The following is a 19,640-nucleotide window of genomic DNA, read 5'->3' on the forward strand; positions in this document are numbered from 1 at the left end:
CTCAGTGATAAGGAATTTCCTGTCTTCAGTTTTAAGAAAATATTTCAACCTGCCTGCACATCTCTGACAGACCCAGTGCTTGGCTTACAAACAGCGGGGAAGATGGAGGTGCTGACGCTGCTAGGTGAGTGAATTTTTAACTGGGAGCACTGAGAAGGGAATGAGCAGAGAAGAAAATCTAATCCAGCCTTCTCCAAATGGGTTGGACAACATTTCCTGTGAAGCCCTTCAACACACCTGTAATCTAGCATATCTGATGTGCACCAAACTGGCGAAGGCAGGTTAGCAATTCATTGGACATGTGAGGAAGGAAAGGAGGAGGAAGTGCGGGGCTGTTACCAGGGAGAGGATGGCACCTTTTTGTACAGTCTGATAGTTCTGTCAGCATCTGAAACAAGAAGCACAGATTAAATCCTTTGGCCTGTGCTTCCCTTGAGAAAGAAGACTGGAGTGACATACATGTATATGTACCTTGAAGTGAACCTGATTGCCCAGTTCTCTGATCTTTTTGACCACTAGTGTACCTAAACTAGGTTGTTTTAAGCTGGAATGCCATAAAGAAGCCTCTGCATGAGCGGGGTTTGCCATTTACAGATTTTAATTTGGCCAATGAGTTTATGTGATGACATAACCCAGTGTGTGGCGGCAGTGAAGAAGGCCTATTCCATGCTAGGTATCATCAAAAAGGGTATTGAAAGTAAAACAGCCAACATTATAATGGCATTGTAGAAAATGCTGGTAAGGCCACACCAACAGTACTGGGTACAGTTCTGGCTGCCGCACCTTTAAAAAGACATAGTGGAACTGGAAAAGGTGCAGAAGAGAATGATTAAAATGATGACTGGGCTGGGGCATCTCCCTTATGAGGATAGTCTAGAGAAAAGGCTCCTGAGGGGGAACATGATTGAGACGTATAAAATTATGCAGGGGATGGATAAAAGGGATAGAGGGAAGCTCTATTTCCCTCTCATGCAATACCAGAACCAGGGGACATCCACTCAAACTGAGCGTTGGGAGTATGAGAACAAATGAAAAAAAATATTTCTTTACCAAGCTTGTTGTTAGTCTGTGGAACTCTTTGCCACAGGATGTGGTAACTGCATCTGGCCTACATGCCTTTAAAGGGGGATTGGACAGATTTCTGGAGGAAAAGTCCATCACAGGTTATAAGCCATGATGGGGATGTATAATAATCTCCGGGCTTAAAATGAAGGTACATCAAAATGCCAGATGTGGGGGAGTGCTATCAGGAGACAGATATCTAGTTGTCTCGTGTGCTCCCAGAGGCATCTGGTGGGGCCACTGTGAGATACAGGAGGCTGGACTAGATGGGCCCTTAGTCTGATCTGGCATGGCTCTTCTTATGTTCTTATATAGCTCACTTTTTTACAAGCTGGAGCTCTCGAGATGTGTTGAATGACAGCCCCTGCCATATACAGTATATCCAGCATGACTGTTGAAGGCTCTTGGGATGGGAAGGGTCCTAACTTGGGGAACACCAATGGAACCAGTAAGGGTGGAGGTGGAGGCAGAGTCTTGTTCCTCATGTTCCAAGGAAATCCACATGCTCAACATTCTCCGTGTGAGACTCTGTCATGTTTGGTTTACATGGTGCTCATATTGTTGTCGTGGTTTGTTAGTCCCCAATATAAGCTGGATGGACATTAGGTCAATGTTAGACTTCTGTGATGAATGGTCTGTGTTATGGTTTCCAGGTGCCTCTCCATCTCTGAGGACTCGCTGACCTTTTAGCCTCTGCTCTCAGGGCTCCTGTGACTACCAGTCTTTCCTGTCTCCACCTAAAGTATCCTCTGCTGACACAGCATGGTATTGGCCTGTTCAGCATGCCCCAAAATAAATAGTCCCAGCCTGCAACCTGAGCAAGTGAGGGCAGGAATGGAGAACGCTCCCAGCAACAACCAGAAAGTTAAGAAACATGTGCATCTGCAGGAGAGGTATGTTGGTTTTGCTTAGGTAGGTGGAAGCATGTACAGAGTCTAGTGTGCCGGTTTTGTGTCCAGAAGTCATGCTGTCCAATACCAGAGGAAAATGTGCACATTAAGAAGGCATTGTGTTTTAATAAGGTGTCTTTATGGGGGAAGCTGTTTCTAGTGGTTAATGCATGACATAAAGGACTGTTGTCCTGAATTTATAGTTGGGTAGTGTGGCGCTGCGGGCTAAACCGCAGAAGCCTGTGCTGCAGGGTCAGAAGACCAAGCAGTTGTAAGATCGATTCCACGCAACGGAGTGAGCGCCCGTTGCTTGTCCCAGCTCCCGCCAACCTAGCAGTTCGAATGCATGCAAATGCAAGTAGATAAATAGGGACCACCTCGGTGGGAAGGTAACAGCGTTCCGTGTCTAAGTCACACTGGCCATGTGACCACGGAAGATTGTCTTCGGACAAAAACGCTGGCTCTATGGCTTGGAAACGGGGATGAGCACCGCCCCCTAGAGTCGAACACGACTGGACAAAAATTGTTAAGGGAAACCTTTAACTTTAACTTTAAGTGCACTGATTACTGCAGTATGTTCCAGCTGGGGATCTCCCTTGATGAGTGTAGAAGAATTGTAGCGAGTGCAAAATGTGTATTGTTTGAACTGTATTACACCGCTCCTGCATCACATGCATTGACTGCCATGTTGTTTCTGGGCATAATGCACTTGTTTGTTAGATATGTTGCAGGCTTTTCTAGCCTCTCCATCGCTTTATCTAATCAACCACACAAATGATATAGATAAAATTATCCTCTCATCTCCATTCAGGAAGGATAGGAAACAAATTTATACAGAAAATATATCCTGCTGGCTTGTCTTTCAGCAACTGGTTGAGTGACAGCATTTTCTATGCTGTGATAACTTTTAGAGGAACAAACGTATTATTTTGGAGTTACAGAGAAGGAAGGAAGTAGAGAAACAATTTGTGTTCATGCTTCCAGTGCAATATGTATAAAACCAGAGAGAAGCCAAATGACTTTAAGCACCAAATATGACAATGATAACGATGCCTACTCATTTTTAAAATACTTTCTAATTTAATTTAGTTCAATTTTAAAATTTCACACTATATTTTGCCTTCTTGCTAAATGCAAAATTATTTATTTCTGGGGGTGACATTCTGCGAATTCAGACTTTTCTGCCTTTCAGAAGGGGCTCCAATGTGTCTCTGGTGCTGGACATGAGTTCCCTCAGCAACACTGAACCTATTTTATCAGTCTCCACTCCCAGAGATGTCACAGTGCAGCTCCTGAATACAGCCAGTCATGTTCTTAGTCAGAAGATCCTCCAGCAGAGGACCTGGAGTCTGGAGGAGCTTCAGGAAGAGTTTGCGGTAAGTAAGTTCCAGCTCACATATCTTGACTTGATCCCAAGTGAAATTCCTCCTGTAGTCTATAATCCCTCCACCAAGGCCATCCCATGAAACTTTGCTGTCAGAAGAAGAGAATGGCTGTCACAGCTGCAATTTGTCTCCTAGAATTTGGGGACTGAGGCATCTGTCTCATTTTACTTCATGATAGGGCCAGCTCTGCCCTCTGGAGCTAATTGGAAAGGCCTGAATGGGATTTCTACATAGCAGTCATTTTTTGTGAATGATAGCATATGTTTGAAAAGGAGCTCTGTGAAGCAAGGGCATCTGTTTGAGATGGTAAAAGGTGATCATAATCACCCATCCCTAATTGTTTATTGTCTGTGTTATAAAAGGGGACATGGTTTCAGTGTTTTCCTCTTTTTTCTTCTTAACAGAAAATCCCCTCAAATTTTATCAGTCCAGAAGAGCTGAATATCCCTGGCAGAGCAGCAAAGGACAGATATAAATCCATCCTACCAAGTATGTTTATATTTATTCTAATTATGAACAGAAGGCTGAGGGAACAGGAAGGGAGGGCAAACTACCTATCCATGAGTCCTTATTTGAGAACTGAGAAGCTGTAATGTGGTAAAATAGAAAATATTCTCAAGGCCTGAGAAGCAGGACAAGCTTTCGTAGAGGGCAATGAAACTGCCTAACAACAACAACAACAACAACAACAACAATGTACCATTAAGTCAATTCTTACTTACGGTGACCCTTTCCAGGGCTTTCCAGGTACTAGAAAAGACTCAGAAGTGGTTTACCATTCTCTTCTTCTGGGGGCACCCAGAGACTGTGCAGCTTGCCCATGGCTACACAGGCTGGTTCTTCTCCCAGGAGGCATAATGGGGAATCAACTCCCAACTTCTGGCTCTGCAGTCAGATACCTAAACTGCTGAGATATCCAGCCAACTTTTGTGAATGTAATGATGGTGATTTATTTGGGGAAAACAACAAAAGACTAGAAAGAGGAGTAAATGTTCACATTTGCACTTGAGATCCATTGATTCATGTGGGTCTCATGACTCCCTCATTTGAATTCCTGCTTTTGTTGCCAATGATGTACTTCAGTTCTGACATGAATGTTTAACAGACAAATTTGTTATATATAAGTACATGGGCATGATCCTAGAAATGCAAGGCCACTAGAACAATAAAGTAGGAAAGACTGATTCAAGTGCTGGGGCCAAATACTCAAAACATTGCTTAATAAAGACTGTAACACACAGAATCTCCCAACCAGCATGATCAGTGGTCATATTTGCCAGGAGATTTTTTTTAACGTTAGCAAAAGAGTTTTATTTCTATACAATTGTGAAATACACATTTGTCCTTTTGGCACTGCAGGCTCTGTGTTAGTTGTTACTGAAACTATATGACTTGAATGATAGAAAATGAAGCTTAGAGTCTTGGATGATTTTAAGACAAAACAAAACTGGAAGGGAACAGAATATAGTTAAAGTTACTTTCAACAGAAACATGAAGGAGAACACAAAAGTCAGAATCAGGGTCTCTTAAGAAGTAAGTTCAGGACAAGTTACATTTCAGTTTAACCAATGAATTCATCAAGTGCACTAAAGTGTGCACTGCAGCACAGATGTGGCCATCAAGATATCTGTACAGACATGATTTATGGGATTTATAAATTGGATTGCATTCAAGATGGAAAAAAGATGCATGCAAGTTTTATTCTGAACCAGCTGAAGCAGTGACACATGATACTTGGAATACAGCTGGTCTCAGGGTTCTGAGCCAACATAGATGTTATATTTGCAAGTACACCAGTTATATTTGCCAGGAGGTTTGATGAGTTCTAGACTCAAAAAGTATTTTTCCAAGCATTTATCTATGGGAAACTCTGGACAGCCGCAGACGTGACGGGGGATACCCTTGTCTCAGAGCACTCAAGTGCCACATCTAATCCACGTATCCCTCTAGATCCCCTGAGTCGTGTCTGCCTCAGATTTGCTGACTGCCAAGAGGATGGGTGCTACATCAATGCAAACTACATTCGGGTGAGCCAAAGGGTTATTTGCAAATAATAGTCTTGAGAACAACAACTTGAACACTGCTTCTTATTCATAGGTACTGTTTCTGTCCCACCTTCTAGGGATATGCTGGGCAGGAAAAGGCTTACATTGCTACACAGGGGCCCATGCTGAATACAGTCAATGACTTCTGGATGATGGTGTGGCAGGAAGAGGTTCCTCTCATTGTTATGCTCACCAAACTGAAGGAAGAGAAGGAGGTATTTTAGCAATCTGTCCATTTGCTATGAGCAAGCATGAATGAATTGCCTGCTGGTGGGAGTAGTGTGAACTTGAGGATTTCTTCAGAGCCGAAGCACTTAATAAGCATAGTTGCATACATATGATCAAGGGACACATGGAAAAAGCACCAGACACTTTTGTTTTATTTGAGACCCCATATATAGGACGTTTTTATTATTATCATTACCATCATTATTAGTACTACTGGTAGTCCATAGGCATCCTTCAGTCTCGAGAGACTATGGTAACATGCTCTGTATCGAGGAGTGTCCTCTCCAGAGCATGAAGTCTGGGTAAAGTAATATGGAGGATAGGCTGTTAGCCAAGCAGCAGATTCCCCCCTCTCCAGTGCTAAGGAAATAATATTCATTGTGTTGTTAACAGCTTCTTACCTCCCCCAGTGCTAAAAATTCCCAGAGTGCTCAAGATTGGATTTCCTTTGCATATAGGAGAGTACTGAAAATGTATGATATTTATGTAATATATGTTTATTTACAAATATACAATCACAGAATACTGGAAGCAACAGACTCTTAAGGTAGCAGCAGAACCACTGATTCTGCATCAGGTTCACAAAGGCAACAGCCATTATCTTTCATGCCCACCTTAAGATGCTTCCAGCCTATTTAAAATTCCAGCCAAAATTCTCCCTTTTCTCTGCCTCTGCATCCATATTGTAAAACTGTTTCTCCCTTTCCCGCTACACCAACTTCTGTGGAACGGTTTATGTTAGTCCTAAACTGATAGTTAAAAAGCTCATTCAAAATCAGGAACACATCTCCACCATTACCTGAAACTCAGGAAGCGCAACCCATCTTTAGCAAGCCATCCGAAAGATGGTCTTCCAGGTATTTAGGTCATGAGTTTAAAGGGAAGTTTGGCAACATGGATTCTAAACTATATAGTTTTTGCGTCCACCACTGGGGATACAATTTAAAAAAAAAAAGATTGATCCATTTGCGTTAGTTCAGATGTGTGATCCTTGAACTAATCCAGAATAGGCCCACTCTCATGGGAAAAAAAGCTTGTCTTAACCCCAGAGCATTTCCTGCATCTTTAATTAATGTGGTCACCTTTTCGAAATTATAGAATACTTTAAAAAAGTTTCTCCTCTGTGGGCAAGAAACCTCTTTCTTTTTCTCTGTCTCTCTCACTCTCTTGCTTTTTATTTATTTTTATTTTTTTACATCTTCTCCTCTCTCTATGGACTTTTTGTTTTATTTATATTTATTTATATTTATTTATATTTATTTATTGGACTTATATACCGCCCCATAGCGCTACAAGCACTCTCCGGGCGGTTTACAATTTTTAATTATACAGGCTACACATTGCCCCCCCAGCAAGCTGGGTACTCATTTTACCGACCTCGGAAGGATGGAAGGCTGAGTCAACCTTGAGCCGGCTACCTGGGATTTGAACCCCAGGTCGTGAGCACAGTTTTAGCTGCAGTACAGCGTTTTAACCACTGCGCCACGAGGCTCTCTCTCTCTCTCTCTCTCTCTCTCTCTCTCTCTGTGGACAAGACTCCTATATATCTTTTTATAGTTTAAGAAAGAAGCTTCTCTATCGGCAAGAATTTTCCTTTAAAAATAATAAACTGAGGAGATGAGGAAGGGAAGCCTTGTTTAGGTTGTTCCTTTGTAACAGCATCACCTGCAGGGCTGTAACTTGAACTGCAAACAAGCTGCAGAGAAGGCTCTCCTCTCTGCCTGCATGGCCAATCAATGCAAAGACACCCAGGCACACCTGAATTTCCTGGTGCATCTTCACACCAAGTGAATGCAAGTGAATTCACATTACCTTCATTATGTAATCACACCCACAGTCTGATATTTATCCTGCCACTTCTATTTATTTGGCTACCTGTCCTTTTGATTTCAGAAATGTATCTGCTACTGGCCTGAATCAGAGGCAACCTATGGACCTTTCACCATCCAAGTTCAAAATATTTGCAAGTGTGAAGAGTACACAACCCGTAGCTTTACCCTTCAGGTAGGCCAAGAAAAAAAAATTACTGAATGTTCTTTATGTATTATATGGGAAGTTAAGAGGAAAGAGAAATTTTCTGAAAAGGTTTGGGCAATATATTCCTGTCCCAAAAGCCAATCCTTTTAGTAAGGAGATTAAAACTTTGCATGAACATATTTCTTTTGGAAAGCATTTGTAATTAAATGCTGGTAGCCATTTTTAATTTTACATGTATTGTAAACTTATTTTGTTCTCTTTTTTACATTGTTAGTCACTTTGGGTTTCTGTTACAGCATAGACCACTGCATTTTTTTTGTAGTCTTCCAATACCTCCTGCATTGGATAGTTTCATTTTGACTATATAAAGAGCAGCAATTGGAAACACCGGCTGAAATCCTGTTGCATATTTGCACAAAGGTAACTGAACTGTCATTAAGAAATCTTCATAGGCTTTAGCTGTTGCACACCAGGATGAACAACTCAGGCCTGAGCCAGATAGCTGAAGTAGAGTGGGCTTGATTGGGCTCAACAGGGTTGATTAAGGTCTGGTATGCCATTTGGTGCAATCCTTGAATCCACATGGCATACACACTTCAAGTGACATTATTTTGCTTGCCTCCCTTGAAAGAAAGAAAGAAAGAAAGAAAGAAAGAAAGAAAGAAAGAAAGAGAGAAAGAAAGAAAAAGAAAGAAAGAAAGAAAGAAAGAAAGAAAGAAAATTCCCCTTTCTTGCCTCCTCCTGTCTTCTCCTTCTGAGAGGAAGCTTTCAATTTTCTTTTTCAAAGACACAGTGCATCAGCACTATCCTAATAGGCTTTTATAAAAACTTTGCTTTTCCATCTGCACCTCTACAGAGATGTTTCTACAAAGTGAGGAAGCAAAGTTGTTTTAGCTTTTTGTTTTTGTTTGTTTGTTTTGAGAAGAGCAGAGGAAGTTTTTAATTTCCCAATATCATTAAGTGGCTAAGCTTAACAATACTGGGAAATTGAAACCAGATGGGAAATGAAATCAAGGAAGCTCCACTACGGTTCAGTTCCTGCAATCCCATATGTTGGAAATGAGACAAGAAGGAATGATCCTACGAGCATCTGAAAAAGGGAGCCAGAAAGGTGTAAGTAAGAATGCTCTGAAGATGGACTGGTTTGTTGTGGCAGTCATGTCATCTGGTTACAAGCAAGAGATGCGAACCAGCCCATCTCCACAGCAGAATGAACAGCAGGAAAAATGCCCATGTAATCATCATCTCAGTATGCAACAGACACTGTCTATGAAGATTTCTTAACACTGTAAAGTTACACTGTTTGCAAAACTGCATAACAGGGTTTCAGCTATTAAGTGTTGCACTGTGAAGTCCTCCACATTGTTGTTCCAATGAGTCAGCCATGTATTTCCTATGATACCTTCCTCTTTCCCACTTAGCACCCCCCCCCCATTGCAATGATTGGTCAATATCCCATGGCTACTGATCACAGCTTATTTTTACAGGGCTGTTTTGGAGGGTGGGGATATCTCACCTTCATGTTTGGTGTGGAGGTATATTCTTTTGTATGTGGGTGTTGTTGGTTTGACTACCAAAGCAAAGGCACATGGGGAATAATGATGCTTTTGATCTCATCATGATTCTCAGTTCAAAGATGAATGTCGCACCGTGAAACATATTGTCTTCTCATCCTGGCCAGACCAAAAAATACCAGAATCGGCCAAAACACTTTTGCACTTAGTTTCAGAGGTGGAGAATATCCTGCAGGCTGCAGAGAACAAGGGACCTGTTGTTGTGCATTGTAGGTAAGAATCTTTCCTCATAATCCTGTAGCACTACTCGTCAGCAGCCTGGAGTTTTCCAGACCGAAACCTTCACAAACTGAAACCTGCACTCCAAATTTATATACCTGCTGATTTGACAAACACTTTCCTCCTATACAAAGCATGTGATGGTGTGGCTTAACTGTTGAACTGGGACTTAGGAGCCCCAAGCTTTAGTCTCCATCAGGGCAGGAGACTAACTGGATGACCCTGGGCTAGTTTTTCTTTTCCTTGAGTTATCATAAAGGTAAAGACTTGAGAAGACGACAAAGTGGGAAGGGGAAAAGACTCAGGTATGGTGTCGCTGAGGATTAAATGTGAAGGGCAGAGATGTATGATACCTTGAGCTCACTGGAGGACAAGTCATAAGGTTACAACTACCTTGACAAATACTTTTTGCTCCAAAACTATCATGGCTGAATTCAAAGGATTGTGGGAGTAGATGTTCCCTTTTATATATATATATATATATTTCAGGAGAATAAGGGAGAAAAGATTGTGGGAGTAGATGTTCCCGTTCTCCCCAAACAACATGCCCCATCTTAATGTGTCACCATAACACCACCCAGAGTCACTCCCTCTTCCTTTTGTAGAACAAAGCAAACGATCATACAGGGAAACACTGTTCAAATCATCCCAGCTTTTTAAAAAGTGATAGCCCCCAGGGTCAAGAGAAAAAACACTGAATAACAAGCAAAATGGGCCAGGCTGATTTGCAGTGGCTATTGTATCATGTGTTCATGGAAAAATACATTGAATTCAGCCATGGTAGTTGTGGAGCAAAATCTCAAAGTATTTGTCAAGGTAGTTGTACCAAAGGTAGTTGTACTAAATATTTAACCAAACAACTGAGTTTAGCATTGGATCACATTGTGACTGCATAGATACATCAGTTTAGCACTAAATCACCTAGATATGACAAGAAAGGAGAGCTGTGGATTGCCAAATGGTATCAAAAGAAAGGCCGGGGGCTGTGGGTGCATATCAGATTGCATTGGATTGAGAGCCAATGTGGACGCTAGCACCCAGACAATCTGTGTTCTTTGTCTATTCACTTAAACCAGATATACCCATAAAAGAGGCTGCAAATCAAGCTCTGGCAAAGCTGAATTGTCGGTGTAGTCACACCTTAATTTAGGAGAGAACCCCCTCCTCCACTTCTTTAAAGTATGAGCCAGTTCAGGAAGGACAAGATATAATTATATGTTAATAAATATTTGCTAGTAGTTCTGAAACAAGCAAAATATATCATTTAATATCACCAGATTTCTGTATGTGAGTGTGAGCATGTGTTTCATTCAGTGCAGGAATTGGTCGAACTGGCTGCTTTATCGCTACGCAGATTGGATGCCAGCAACTAAAAGACAAAGGAGAGGTAGACATTTTGGGGATAGTTTGCCAGCTACGTATAGACAGGTATGTACTAAGTGACAAACAGCCTTTTGAACCTGTTCATTACATGTAAAACTCTTGTACAGAGTAGAAGAGGAACTCCTGGCAGTTCTGAAGGAGCTTTTCCCCCAATCTGAAGGCCTCCAGATGTGTAGAACTTTGGCTGCCATCATTGGCCACACTGGAAGGGGATAACAGGGTGACCCAAACCATCTGGAGAGCTGTCAAAGATACAAAACGAACATACACATAGATATAAATACATACTTAATATCATTTGTGACAGAATTTCACATGGCCATGAGATATAGAACAAAAGATTTAATAACTAGGTTGCTTTGTTTTGTTTGCTATAGAATAGAGCAGCCACAATGTGTTCTGAGATGTAACAATTACTCTTTAAGGTAATATTTGGGGGGGGGGGGTTGGCAGGGGTGCTGTTTTTGTTTGGATAAACGATAGTTTTGTTCTGCTGAACTCTCTTTAGATCATCTTGGTGATTTTCTATATCCTGAAAATCAAACTAGTAAAGAATCATTAGTATCTATTCCATGGAGTAAAATTATTTCCTACACAAGTTCACCAACTTCAACTGAAAGCCTTATTCAATGGTTTTGATCTTCTGCAGTGTGCTGGTACAGTTAATATTTAGTTGTGTTCTTGTAGGGAGACATGAGAAATTGTTGAACCCCAGCTTTCCCCCTAACTCACCCATTTTGACCCCCAGATTTTTGTCTGATTTTTCTTGCCTACTAAAATGTTACTGTGCTATAATATGAACTGGCAATGGGGGGGGGTTTAAAAATATTCTTGTTGATGCATCTTTCAATTTTTTAAGGCATCAGAAAGTGTTAGAAGAGAAGGCGGTGCATATTGGTGATGTGCTAAATGGTTTTTAGTCCTTTCATGATTTCTGGATAACAAACCTTGTAAGCAATACTATCAGCTGCTGTTTCTTGATCAGTTTGTAAGCTGGTGAAATTGCAGTAGCTGGATTTAATCTTTTTGAAGTTTCTGTTCTGTTAAAAGAGGTACAGCACTATATTGAAACAACTGTGTCCTTTTGTCTTTGCAGATTTCATTATGCTACAATTTTTGTAATTCTGTAGGATATATTTTCATCTCATTTTATTTACACTCCTCCTTTTTTGGTTCATTTGCATTCATATTTTTGGTGCACTCTTTATTTGAATTGCTTAATGTTTGTGTATTGAGCAAACAAGAGTAATTTAGTAATTGACAAACATGTTTACTTAACCAGGATGATAATGTTAAGAGTATAACATTGTGAAAAAATAATCTCTGTGCTTGAAGAATGATACAAAATGAATGCCATTGGTGACCTCTCTTTTTGACAGAAAATTTACAAATGAGAAAAATGCCATTGTTAAGACAAATAGTTCTGAGAGAGGTGGGATTGGGTAGACTAAATTTCATCTCTGGCAAGTTATCCGTCAGGGGCTTCCAACCTGTGGTCTCCTAGATGTTTTGGACTTCCACTATCAGAACCCTGAGGGATTGACCATATTAGCTGGGATTTCTCAGAGCAGGAGTTCAAAACATATGGAGAACTCATGGTAGAGATTCACTGTTCTAGGATATACCTCAGTTCATGTGCTGATGGGTGTGTGTTCTATTTTACAGAGAACAACATTGTATTGGTAGGTGTTACCTGCATCTGGATTGTTTATGAGCAACATGTAGTTCTCAGTGTCCCTTTGAGTACTTTATCATAAATTAAGAAAATACTACAATTCAGGATGCTCTTTGTGTAAAAATGGCATTGTTGCTGCTGTTAATAAATATGTTGTTGATTTTTTTTTTTGCTTGTATTCTAGAGGTGGAATGATACAAACCAGCGAACAATACCAGTTCCTGCACCATACACTAGCCATGTATGCTTCACAGCTTCCCAAGAGCACAAATTCTTGATGCCATCTTGTGTTAACAAGAGGAAAGGCCTGCTACTGGACACCTGACTTGAAGGAACATTTTTTTAATGCCAACATAGAAAGAAGTATTTATATTTTAACCATTTGGCATGTAGACTAAGCAGAAGAAGAACCACCTTCTTGAATACCGCATATAACTGGAATGTATTCTTCCTGGAAAGAGGTGTTCAATTTTTTAAAAAAACTTTCCGAATGTGTATAAAACCAAATCTTCTTTTCACATTATCTGAAAATAGTTTGTTCTGTTTATGAGCCAGATCCATGGCTAATAAATGAATTCACTATCCAAAAAGCTATGAAAACGTTGAGCTAGAGGACTGACCTTGCTTATCAGAGAAAATGCAAAATACTTTTTCTGTAGCCAAAGACTTGATGGCTAAGGTAACTAAAGGTGGCTAAGTTAAAATTGTTAATGACAGAGGAGAAGCAAAAGTAAAAGAAGAGAAGACTCACCGGAAAAGACAAGATTCACTAGAAAAGGCAGTACAGTAGTGTTGGGAAAAGTGGAAGATAGTATGAAAAAAGGACACTCTGATGTGAAATGAATTGCACATTAAAGGAAGCCTTTAGTTGGCAAGACCTGAGTCAGACTGTTTGGGGTCCTTTGGCAGGATCTTTTTGAAGTTCATTAATTCAAAATGTTGCTGTAAGTCAAAATAGACTTGACAACACATAACAAAATAACAACGTGTTATTTGTTAACTAGAAGGCTTAACTCTGGGAAGTTACTAACTAGCTGTTGCTGTTGCTCCCGCTCTATTAAAGTAAGTGTGAATTGACTCTAGACAGTTTGGCAACAGCTCTCCAGGGTTTCACACAGAGATTTTTCCCAGAGATTGAATCAGAGACCTTCCGCAGATACTCTTCCTTTAAGCGATGGCTTTTATTATGTTGTCCTGACAATGGAAAGAGTATATCCAGTCTTACTCAAAGAACAAACTGCCCTGTGGTGCCAATGGGCCTTCTTCCTAATTTTTCACAGTAAGACCAGAGGTCAAAAATGTTGCACCACTTTTCACCAGAAAGATACAAGAACACAACCAAGTCTTGTGGTGCCTTCCTGACTAACTTTATTTGGCATATATTTGTAGTCCACAAAGGCTGCACCTAGCAAGGCTGTTGTGAGTTCATGTTTGCAATGGGTAAGATTCATGTTAACTATTTAAATGATTCTGCACAAATGGAAAACTTAAGACAACTTGTGTACTCCCTACAGTGTGGTTGAAGGAAGGGAGGAAGGCATACTGTTTAGTCTGGAAAAAAAGAAGGAAACAAACAGCCAAATAAAGCCAGATGCGGCAACCAAAATGTGTTCATCTTGAAAACTATTTGCAACCCCACTAATGAAAAGTGTAGTTGGTTGTCCCCTTTGTTTCTCTAGAGATCTATTACACATACAAACACATACACACACCCCTTCTAAAATCTGAATTTAGTGGACTGCACACAAAATATTTTCTGTAGATATTCTGCCTTATTCTGTGTACGGTCAGGACAACAGCTGCAGCATTTACATGGCTATGGAAGTGCGTATTTTCCTTCTGCCTTTCCATTTCCAAATCTAAAGAGTATTTCACTTGAACTGCGTTTACTATGCTGACTGTGCATAAATAAACTAGTATTTCTATTTTGAAGCTGCTCAGAGAAAGCAGTTGCTACTTATACGCTACTCATACATTTCCCTGGGCGTGTTTGGATACTATAATAATGTACTCTGCTGAGTTGCTTAAATGGTTCAGAGCTTAGATCAAATTATATATTATGGATGTGGAAAAGAATTAAGTGTTTAAGACAAAATCTGCCTCCCCAGTCAGTCCACTATTTCCCCCAATTCATGCTTTGAAACATATTTCTGGTACAGCAATGACTTGACATGAACTTCCATGAATTCTGAACACATGGACATGAACCTAACCTGAAGAGTTCCAAAGTAAGGGAAGCAGAACTCATTTCTGATCATACAAGAGCTGTCATTCCCCTGTAAAACCAGCCATGTGGTCTAGAAGATGCACCACACTTCCAACACTTAAAGCCAAAGTTTTGCCCATTGTTATATTCTCACTTCAGCCAAAAACTGAACTTGATGTTAAAGCTGATTACAGGGACTGTAAATGCACTTCATTAAAGGCTATGGTGGTGCTCATCTTGCAAATGAAATCATCAATGGGATCCTCTCATTCTTTATGATAGTCTTGTGTATGTACGTTAAAGATAATAGACACAGGCTGTTTGGAATCTAGAAATTCAGCAGCATTTCTTGAGCTCTGCTCTCAATCCATCGGATGAGTAGAAGATTAAAAAAGGCTGCAGTGCCCCCTCAATTTACCCCACCCTAAAAAAATTCTTTTTATTTTTCAAAGATCAACATGTTTCCATCTCATTTTAGTCCTTTTAAGAAGCAACAGTCAGTGAGCTTCTTGGATGCCTCACAGAGCATTTGAGAAACAAAAATAACCATTGTTACACAGATTTTTATGTATCACTGAATCCTGTCATTCCTTATCAGTGGCTTTCAAATGTGTTTATTAAAACCTCCTGGTGCAGTCAAGGCTGAGAATAGGACATTGTCTCAATGTTTGCTTTTCTATTACCTTCTTCTTCTTCTTCTTCTTCTTCTTCTTCTTCTTCTTCTTCTTCTTGTGCTAGAATGTGAAATAATTAAGAAATAATGGTCACTTTTACCTCTGTATTTGAAAGGGAAACATAACCTTATGTCATAGAAGTTGGAACCTATAATGGTAAACATTTGAAATCATCGACTTTTTGCCAGAGTACCTTTACAGGATCTTGGCATAATCTAGGGCCAAAATTCTTATTCGGCAGTGGTTCCTTGGTTATGGAATAACCTACCTTCAGAGATCCGTATGGCCCCTTCGCTAGGTATTTTTAAAAGCCAATTAAAAACCTGGCTATTCAGGCAGGCCTTCCCTCTGAGCACTATTTGATCTATCTTCTTTGTCTTTTTCCATCTTGAATGATTATTTATTCTTGGATACTGATGTTATTTTAATTGTTTGTTTTGTCTGATGTACGCTGCCCAGAGTAGTCAAATGACTAGATGGGTGGGATATAAATATAACAAATAAATAAACAAATAGATTAAGATCTAGAGTGGAACCACAACAGACAACAGTGGATTAATACCACCTGCCCCATGTGCTAAATAACAATTGTGCACTTTCTAGTTGGTTCAGACTTACAGCAGCCCTTCTCAGGTTTTCTAGATATAAAGTCCTTAGAAGTGGTTTACCATTTCCTTCCTTCTGGCGAGATTTGGAAGTATGTAGCCCACCCAAGGCTACATGGGTTGGCTTTCCTCCCTCTGGGCAAACTGGGGGATCAAACTCCTGAGCCCCTGCTTCACAGTCAGACACCCCAACTCTGCATGAGCCTAGACTGGGGGAAAAAAAGTCACAATTTTCCCTGGAATTGGCATGGGTGAATTTGAAGTATTTATTATGATCACACAATGTAAAGATCATCCCCTTTTTTCCCCTTCCAACATGGACTTTCTTCTGCTGTTGCTGGGGGCTTCTTCTTTTTCTAATCACAACAATGTGAATGGTGTTTTGCTAGTTTGATCATTTGCTTCATTCAACAAAAGGTTAGGGGTATGACTCTGGGTGGTTTTCTGGAAATGTAGTATGTTGGGGTTGTGATGTTTCGGGACAACCTGTCAGCAATCTTTTTTCCTAGTTACCTACGTATTTTTTTATTTTTTTAAATGAAGTATTGAGTCCAGTTCTAGACCATCTTATTATTGTATTGCTACATTAGTTTAGCATTAGATCACTTACATAAAGACAAAGAGAGAGAGAGAGAGAGAGAGATAAAAATCAGTATAAAATCAAAACAACTCCAACAAACTCCAGTAGAATACAACATTTCCATGTTGTATATGTGTCTTTGTATATGTATGAAGAACTTTGGAAGATGGTTCCTTTTTCCTTACCACTCTGAAACTCTTTTAACAGTCCCCGTCAACATACCCTCTAATGTTCAGCCCTGCTGGGCAGGACTCCGCCTCTTGCACACACTTCATTCCTGTGTGCACGCACATGACCCCACCTCTCCCATGTGCTGGGTTCCATTGTGACTAGAACCTAACATAATTGCTGCATGGAGGAGGAAGACAGCTGAACACAGCGAGGCAGAGATGCACATGCACAAACATATGCTCAGCTTAGCAAGAACCTTGGTCCCAGTGGCTTAACCGCAGACCATAAAAGGAGAGCCAGGGAGCAGCACGAGAGCAATATCAAAGGAAGCAGGGCTGTGGATATGGATTGAATTGCATCTGATTGAGAGACCAGGATGGATGCTGGCACCAAAATAACCCAGAGTCTTAATCTGGTTACCTAAACCAAGTGCAGTCACAAAAAAGACTGTGAACCAAGCTGATGCAAAGCCAAATTGCTCCCGTTTGGTTTACCAATGTAGTCGCACCCTCAATGAGCTATCTGGCCAACTATTCCCCATGTAGAGGTTGGAAGAATTAGCATAAATATAGAAAGATGGACACAGAGAGAGAATGGAAAGTAACAAACAATGTACGAAAGAGAGTCAGGAAAGAAAGAGGGGAAAAGAAAGATAATTAACAAAGAAAAGATGTCTATGAAACCAGCCCCAATCCCCCCATCTATGAAAGTGGGCTCTCCACCTCCTTGAGAGTCAAGGTGAGATTCCCTATCCACATTTCACCTGTGGACTGAGGCATTGGCAGCAGAAATGTGGATGATGCCCTCGAGGCCACAAGTGTAGCATTGGCTGAGATGGGATTTAAGGAGGGAAGTGAGGCAGGAGAGGAGGCTGTTGAGCTGACACTGTGGACTGGGAGGCATTCAAGGCTCAGGATGTACTGTCATTGCTGGAGCACTCAACGCATGGCTAGACCATCCACCAATGTGATCCTAACACCGGACACTGGATGGAGTTTCTGGTGCCACCTGAGGGGCGAGGCCAGGTGATGTGAGGATCAAAATCAGAGATGAGCATGCCACCAGCAGAAGAAGCAGCAGGGGCAAGAGGCCTCACAGCAGAGACCTCCTGGTCAGCCTACTCACAGCCACTCAGTTGGCCCTGCTCCTGCACCTCCTCCCTCTTTGCCACGCTACATCAGATAGCCTAGGCAGGTCCGGGTAGAGTGTGGCCATGCCTCTTGAGAGGATTACAGCATCTACAGGGTGGCTGCCACTGGTGGGGACTATGGAGGTATAGCAGGGGAATTAGCCCATGCTACCCTCCTCCAAGAACAGCTGACTGCAGGCATACAGCATCTGTGTTGCCACATTCCATTCCTGGTCCACCTGAAAGGTGTCATCGAACTGGTAGAGGTGGTGGGGCACCACTCCTCCCAGTAAGAGACTGGGAAAGATTGGGAGTGAACTCTCTGGCACTTCACGTTCTTAAGTTTGTTTTTTGGCCCTATTGGCCCTTTAAGGAGTTCTGTTGCTCAAAGAGCTTGTTTCTGCAAGCACTTGTCCTGTCATTATGAAGTAGGGAGCACCGGAATGTTCACAAAGTGTCATACCAAAAATAGGCAATTGCAGACAGATGTTCTTGGACTAAAATACCCAGAAGCCTTCACCACTAGCTGTGCTGGCCAGGATTTCTGGGAATTGCAGTCCAAGAACATCTGGAGACCCAAGGTTGGAAACCACTGAACTAGAACGTGGCAACTTGGGCTTTGCCCAGGGTGCCAGATTTAGAGGCAATGTTCCTTTCCACAGAAGTCCAAGATTGCCCTGTCCTCTTAGTGTACCACCATAGGAAAAGATATTAGTAAACCAGGCTTCCTGGGCAATTTTATTTGTGATATTTGTGGGGCCGGCAAAGCAAATTGCTAGTAAAGAGCAGAGGAAAAAAATATAGAAAAGTGGCTCCCACACCTGTCCAAATTTCTCATTCATGTATTAGGTCATAACTTTCAAAGACCTCTTAGCACTGCAGAGCTAGAAGGGACCCTGTGGATCATTGAGTCCAGCCAAGGAGGCACAATGGAGAATCAAACTCTCAACATTTGGCTTGGCAGCCAGTTACATAACCACTGACCTATCCAGCAAATGTATCCACTTTTGCCTCCCAACAATCTAAACTAAGTTTTTATGGGCTCTGAAAGCCGAAAGGACATCATTAGGATCTCATCAACCTTATACCTGAACACAAAAAACTGCTTCCACTTAATAACTTGACACTGAGCCCTTGATTTCACATAACAGTGAAAAACTTCTCGCATTCACTACTGTGTTCACAGTGAAGAAAGAGAGGAAAGAAAAGAAGTATCTGTGATAACAACCGAAAACTGATGTGAAAATAGGCAGAGGAAGTTACTGTTTGAAAAATGTGGAAGTAACCCCTTACAAAATGTTTACGAGATCATAAAGTGTGTAATGTTAATGATTATTAACAGCAGTAATGAAAACTGTGTATTCTCCCAAACACTGAATGTTTAGATAATTGTGTTCATTTTGATGTTGGAAAAGCAGAACAGAGTAAATCTTGTCATTTTTTAAAATTGCTGTGCCTGTGGAACCTAGGCACCAATTACTTACGGTACATTCATAAACCAAAATATATGTATCAAAGTTGAAATGAAACTGTTATAGTAAACTGCAAAAAGTTATGTGACTTGGCATTTTTCTAAACTGAAAATTAATAGATACTAAAAACCGGAGGCTTATTTCCTATCCTCTGATAAAGCTAGGGGAGGGGAAGAGCCCATACTTTTGGATAGGAAGGCAAGAGAGACTGGTTGGAAGGGAAAGCTAGGTAAGAACTACAGTGGGGTGGTCCCTGGAGCGTTTTGAGTAGCACGGACTATGAAATCATTAGACCACCCTCTCTGACTTTCTGGTTCCCTCCTAGTTTAGGTACAATCCTTATAGTTGTTGGAAGAGATTTTTCC

The 19,640-nt window shown here is 41.0% G+C and overlaps 1 protein-coding gene and 1 long non-coding RNA gene across 6 annotated transcripts in view; one reads left to right on the forward strand and one right to left on the reverse strand.

Annotated features, from left to right (window-relative positions):
* PTPN7 (protein tyrosine phosphatase non-receptor type 7) lies at positions 1-13,313 on the forward strand. 5 transcript variants are annotated; one of them, XM_020782543.3, is made up of 10 exons: positions 1-124; positions 1,716-1,955; positions 3,145-3,328; positions 3,742-3,826; positions 5,288-5,364; positions 5,460-5,597; positions 7,504-7,614; positions 9,217-9,374; positions 10,695-10,808; positions 12,623-13,313. In XM_020782543.3, the coding sequence occupies exons 2-10, from the start codon at positions 1,825-1,827 to the stop codon at positions 12,714-12,716; spliced, it is 1,092 nt and encodes a 363-aa protein (XP_020638202.3). In that variant the 5' UTR covers positions 1-124; positions 1,716-1,824; the 3' UTR covers positions 12,717-13,313. The 5 variants fall into 5 exon arrangements, with proteins under 5 accessions (XP_020638202.3, XP_020638203.3, XP_078249451.1 ...); XM_020782544.3 differs by having other exon boundaries at positions 10,700-10,808; XM_078393325.1 differs by lacking the exon at positions 10,695-10,808.
* Positions 10,620-19,640, reverse strand: part of LOC140706549 (uncharacterized) — a 19,802-nt gene continuing 10,781 nt past the window's right edge. The window contains exons 2-3 of the long non-coding RNA XR_013545087.1: positions 15,328-15,378; positions 10,620-11,005 (exon numbers count right to left, since the gene is read on the reverse strand). This is a non-coding gene — a long non-coding RNA (uncharacterized LOC140706549). The remainder of the gene's footprint in view (positions 11,006-15,327; positions 15,379-19,640) is intronic.

The sequence above is a fragment of the Pogona vitticeps genome, chromosome 4, assembly GCF_051106095.1.
Source record: "Pogona vitticeps strain Pit_001003342236 chromosome 4, PviZW2.1, whole genome shotgun sequence".
In the NCBI taxonomy this organism is placed as follows: domain Eukaryota; kingdom Metazoa; phylum Chordata; class Lepidosauria; order Squamata; family Agamidae; genus Pogona; species Pogona vitticeps.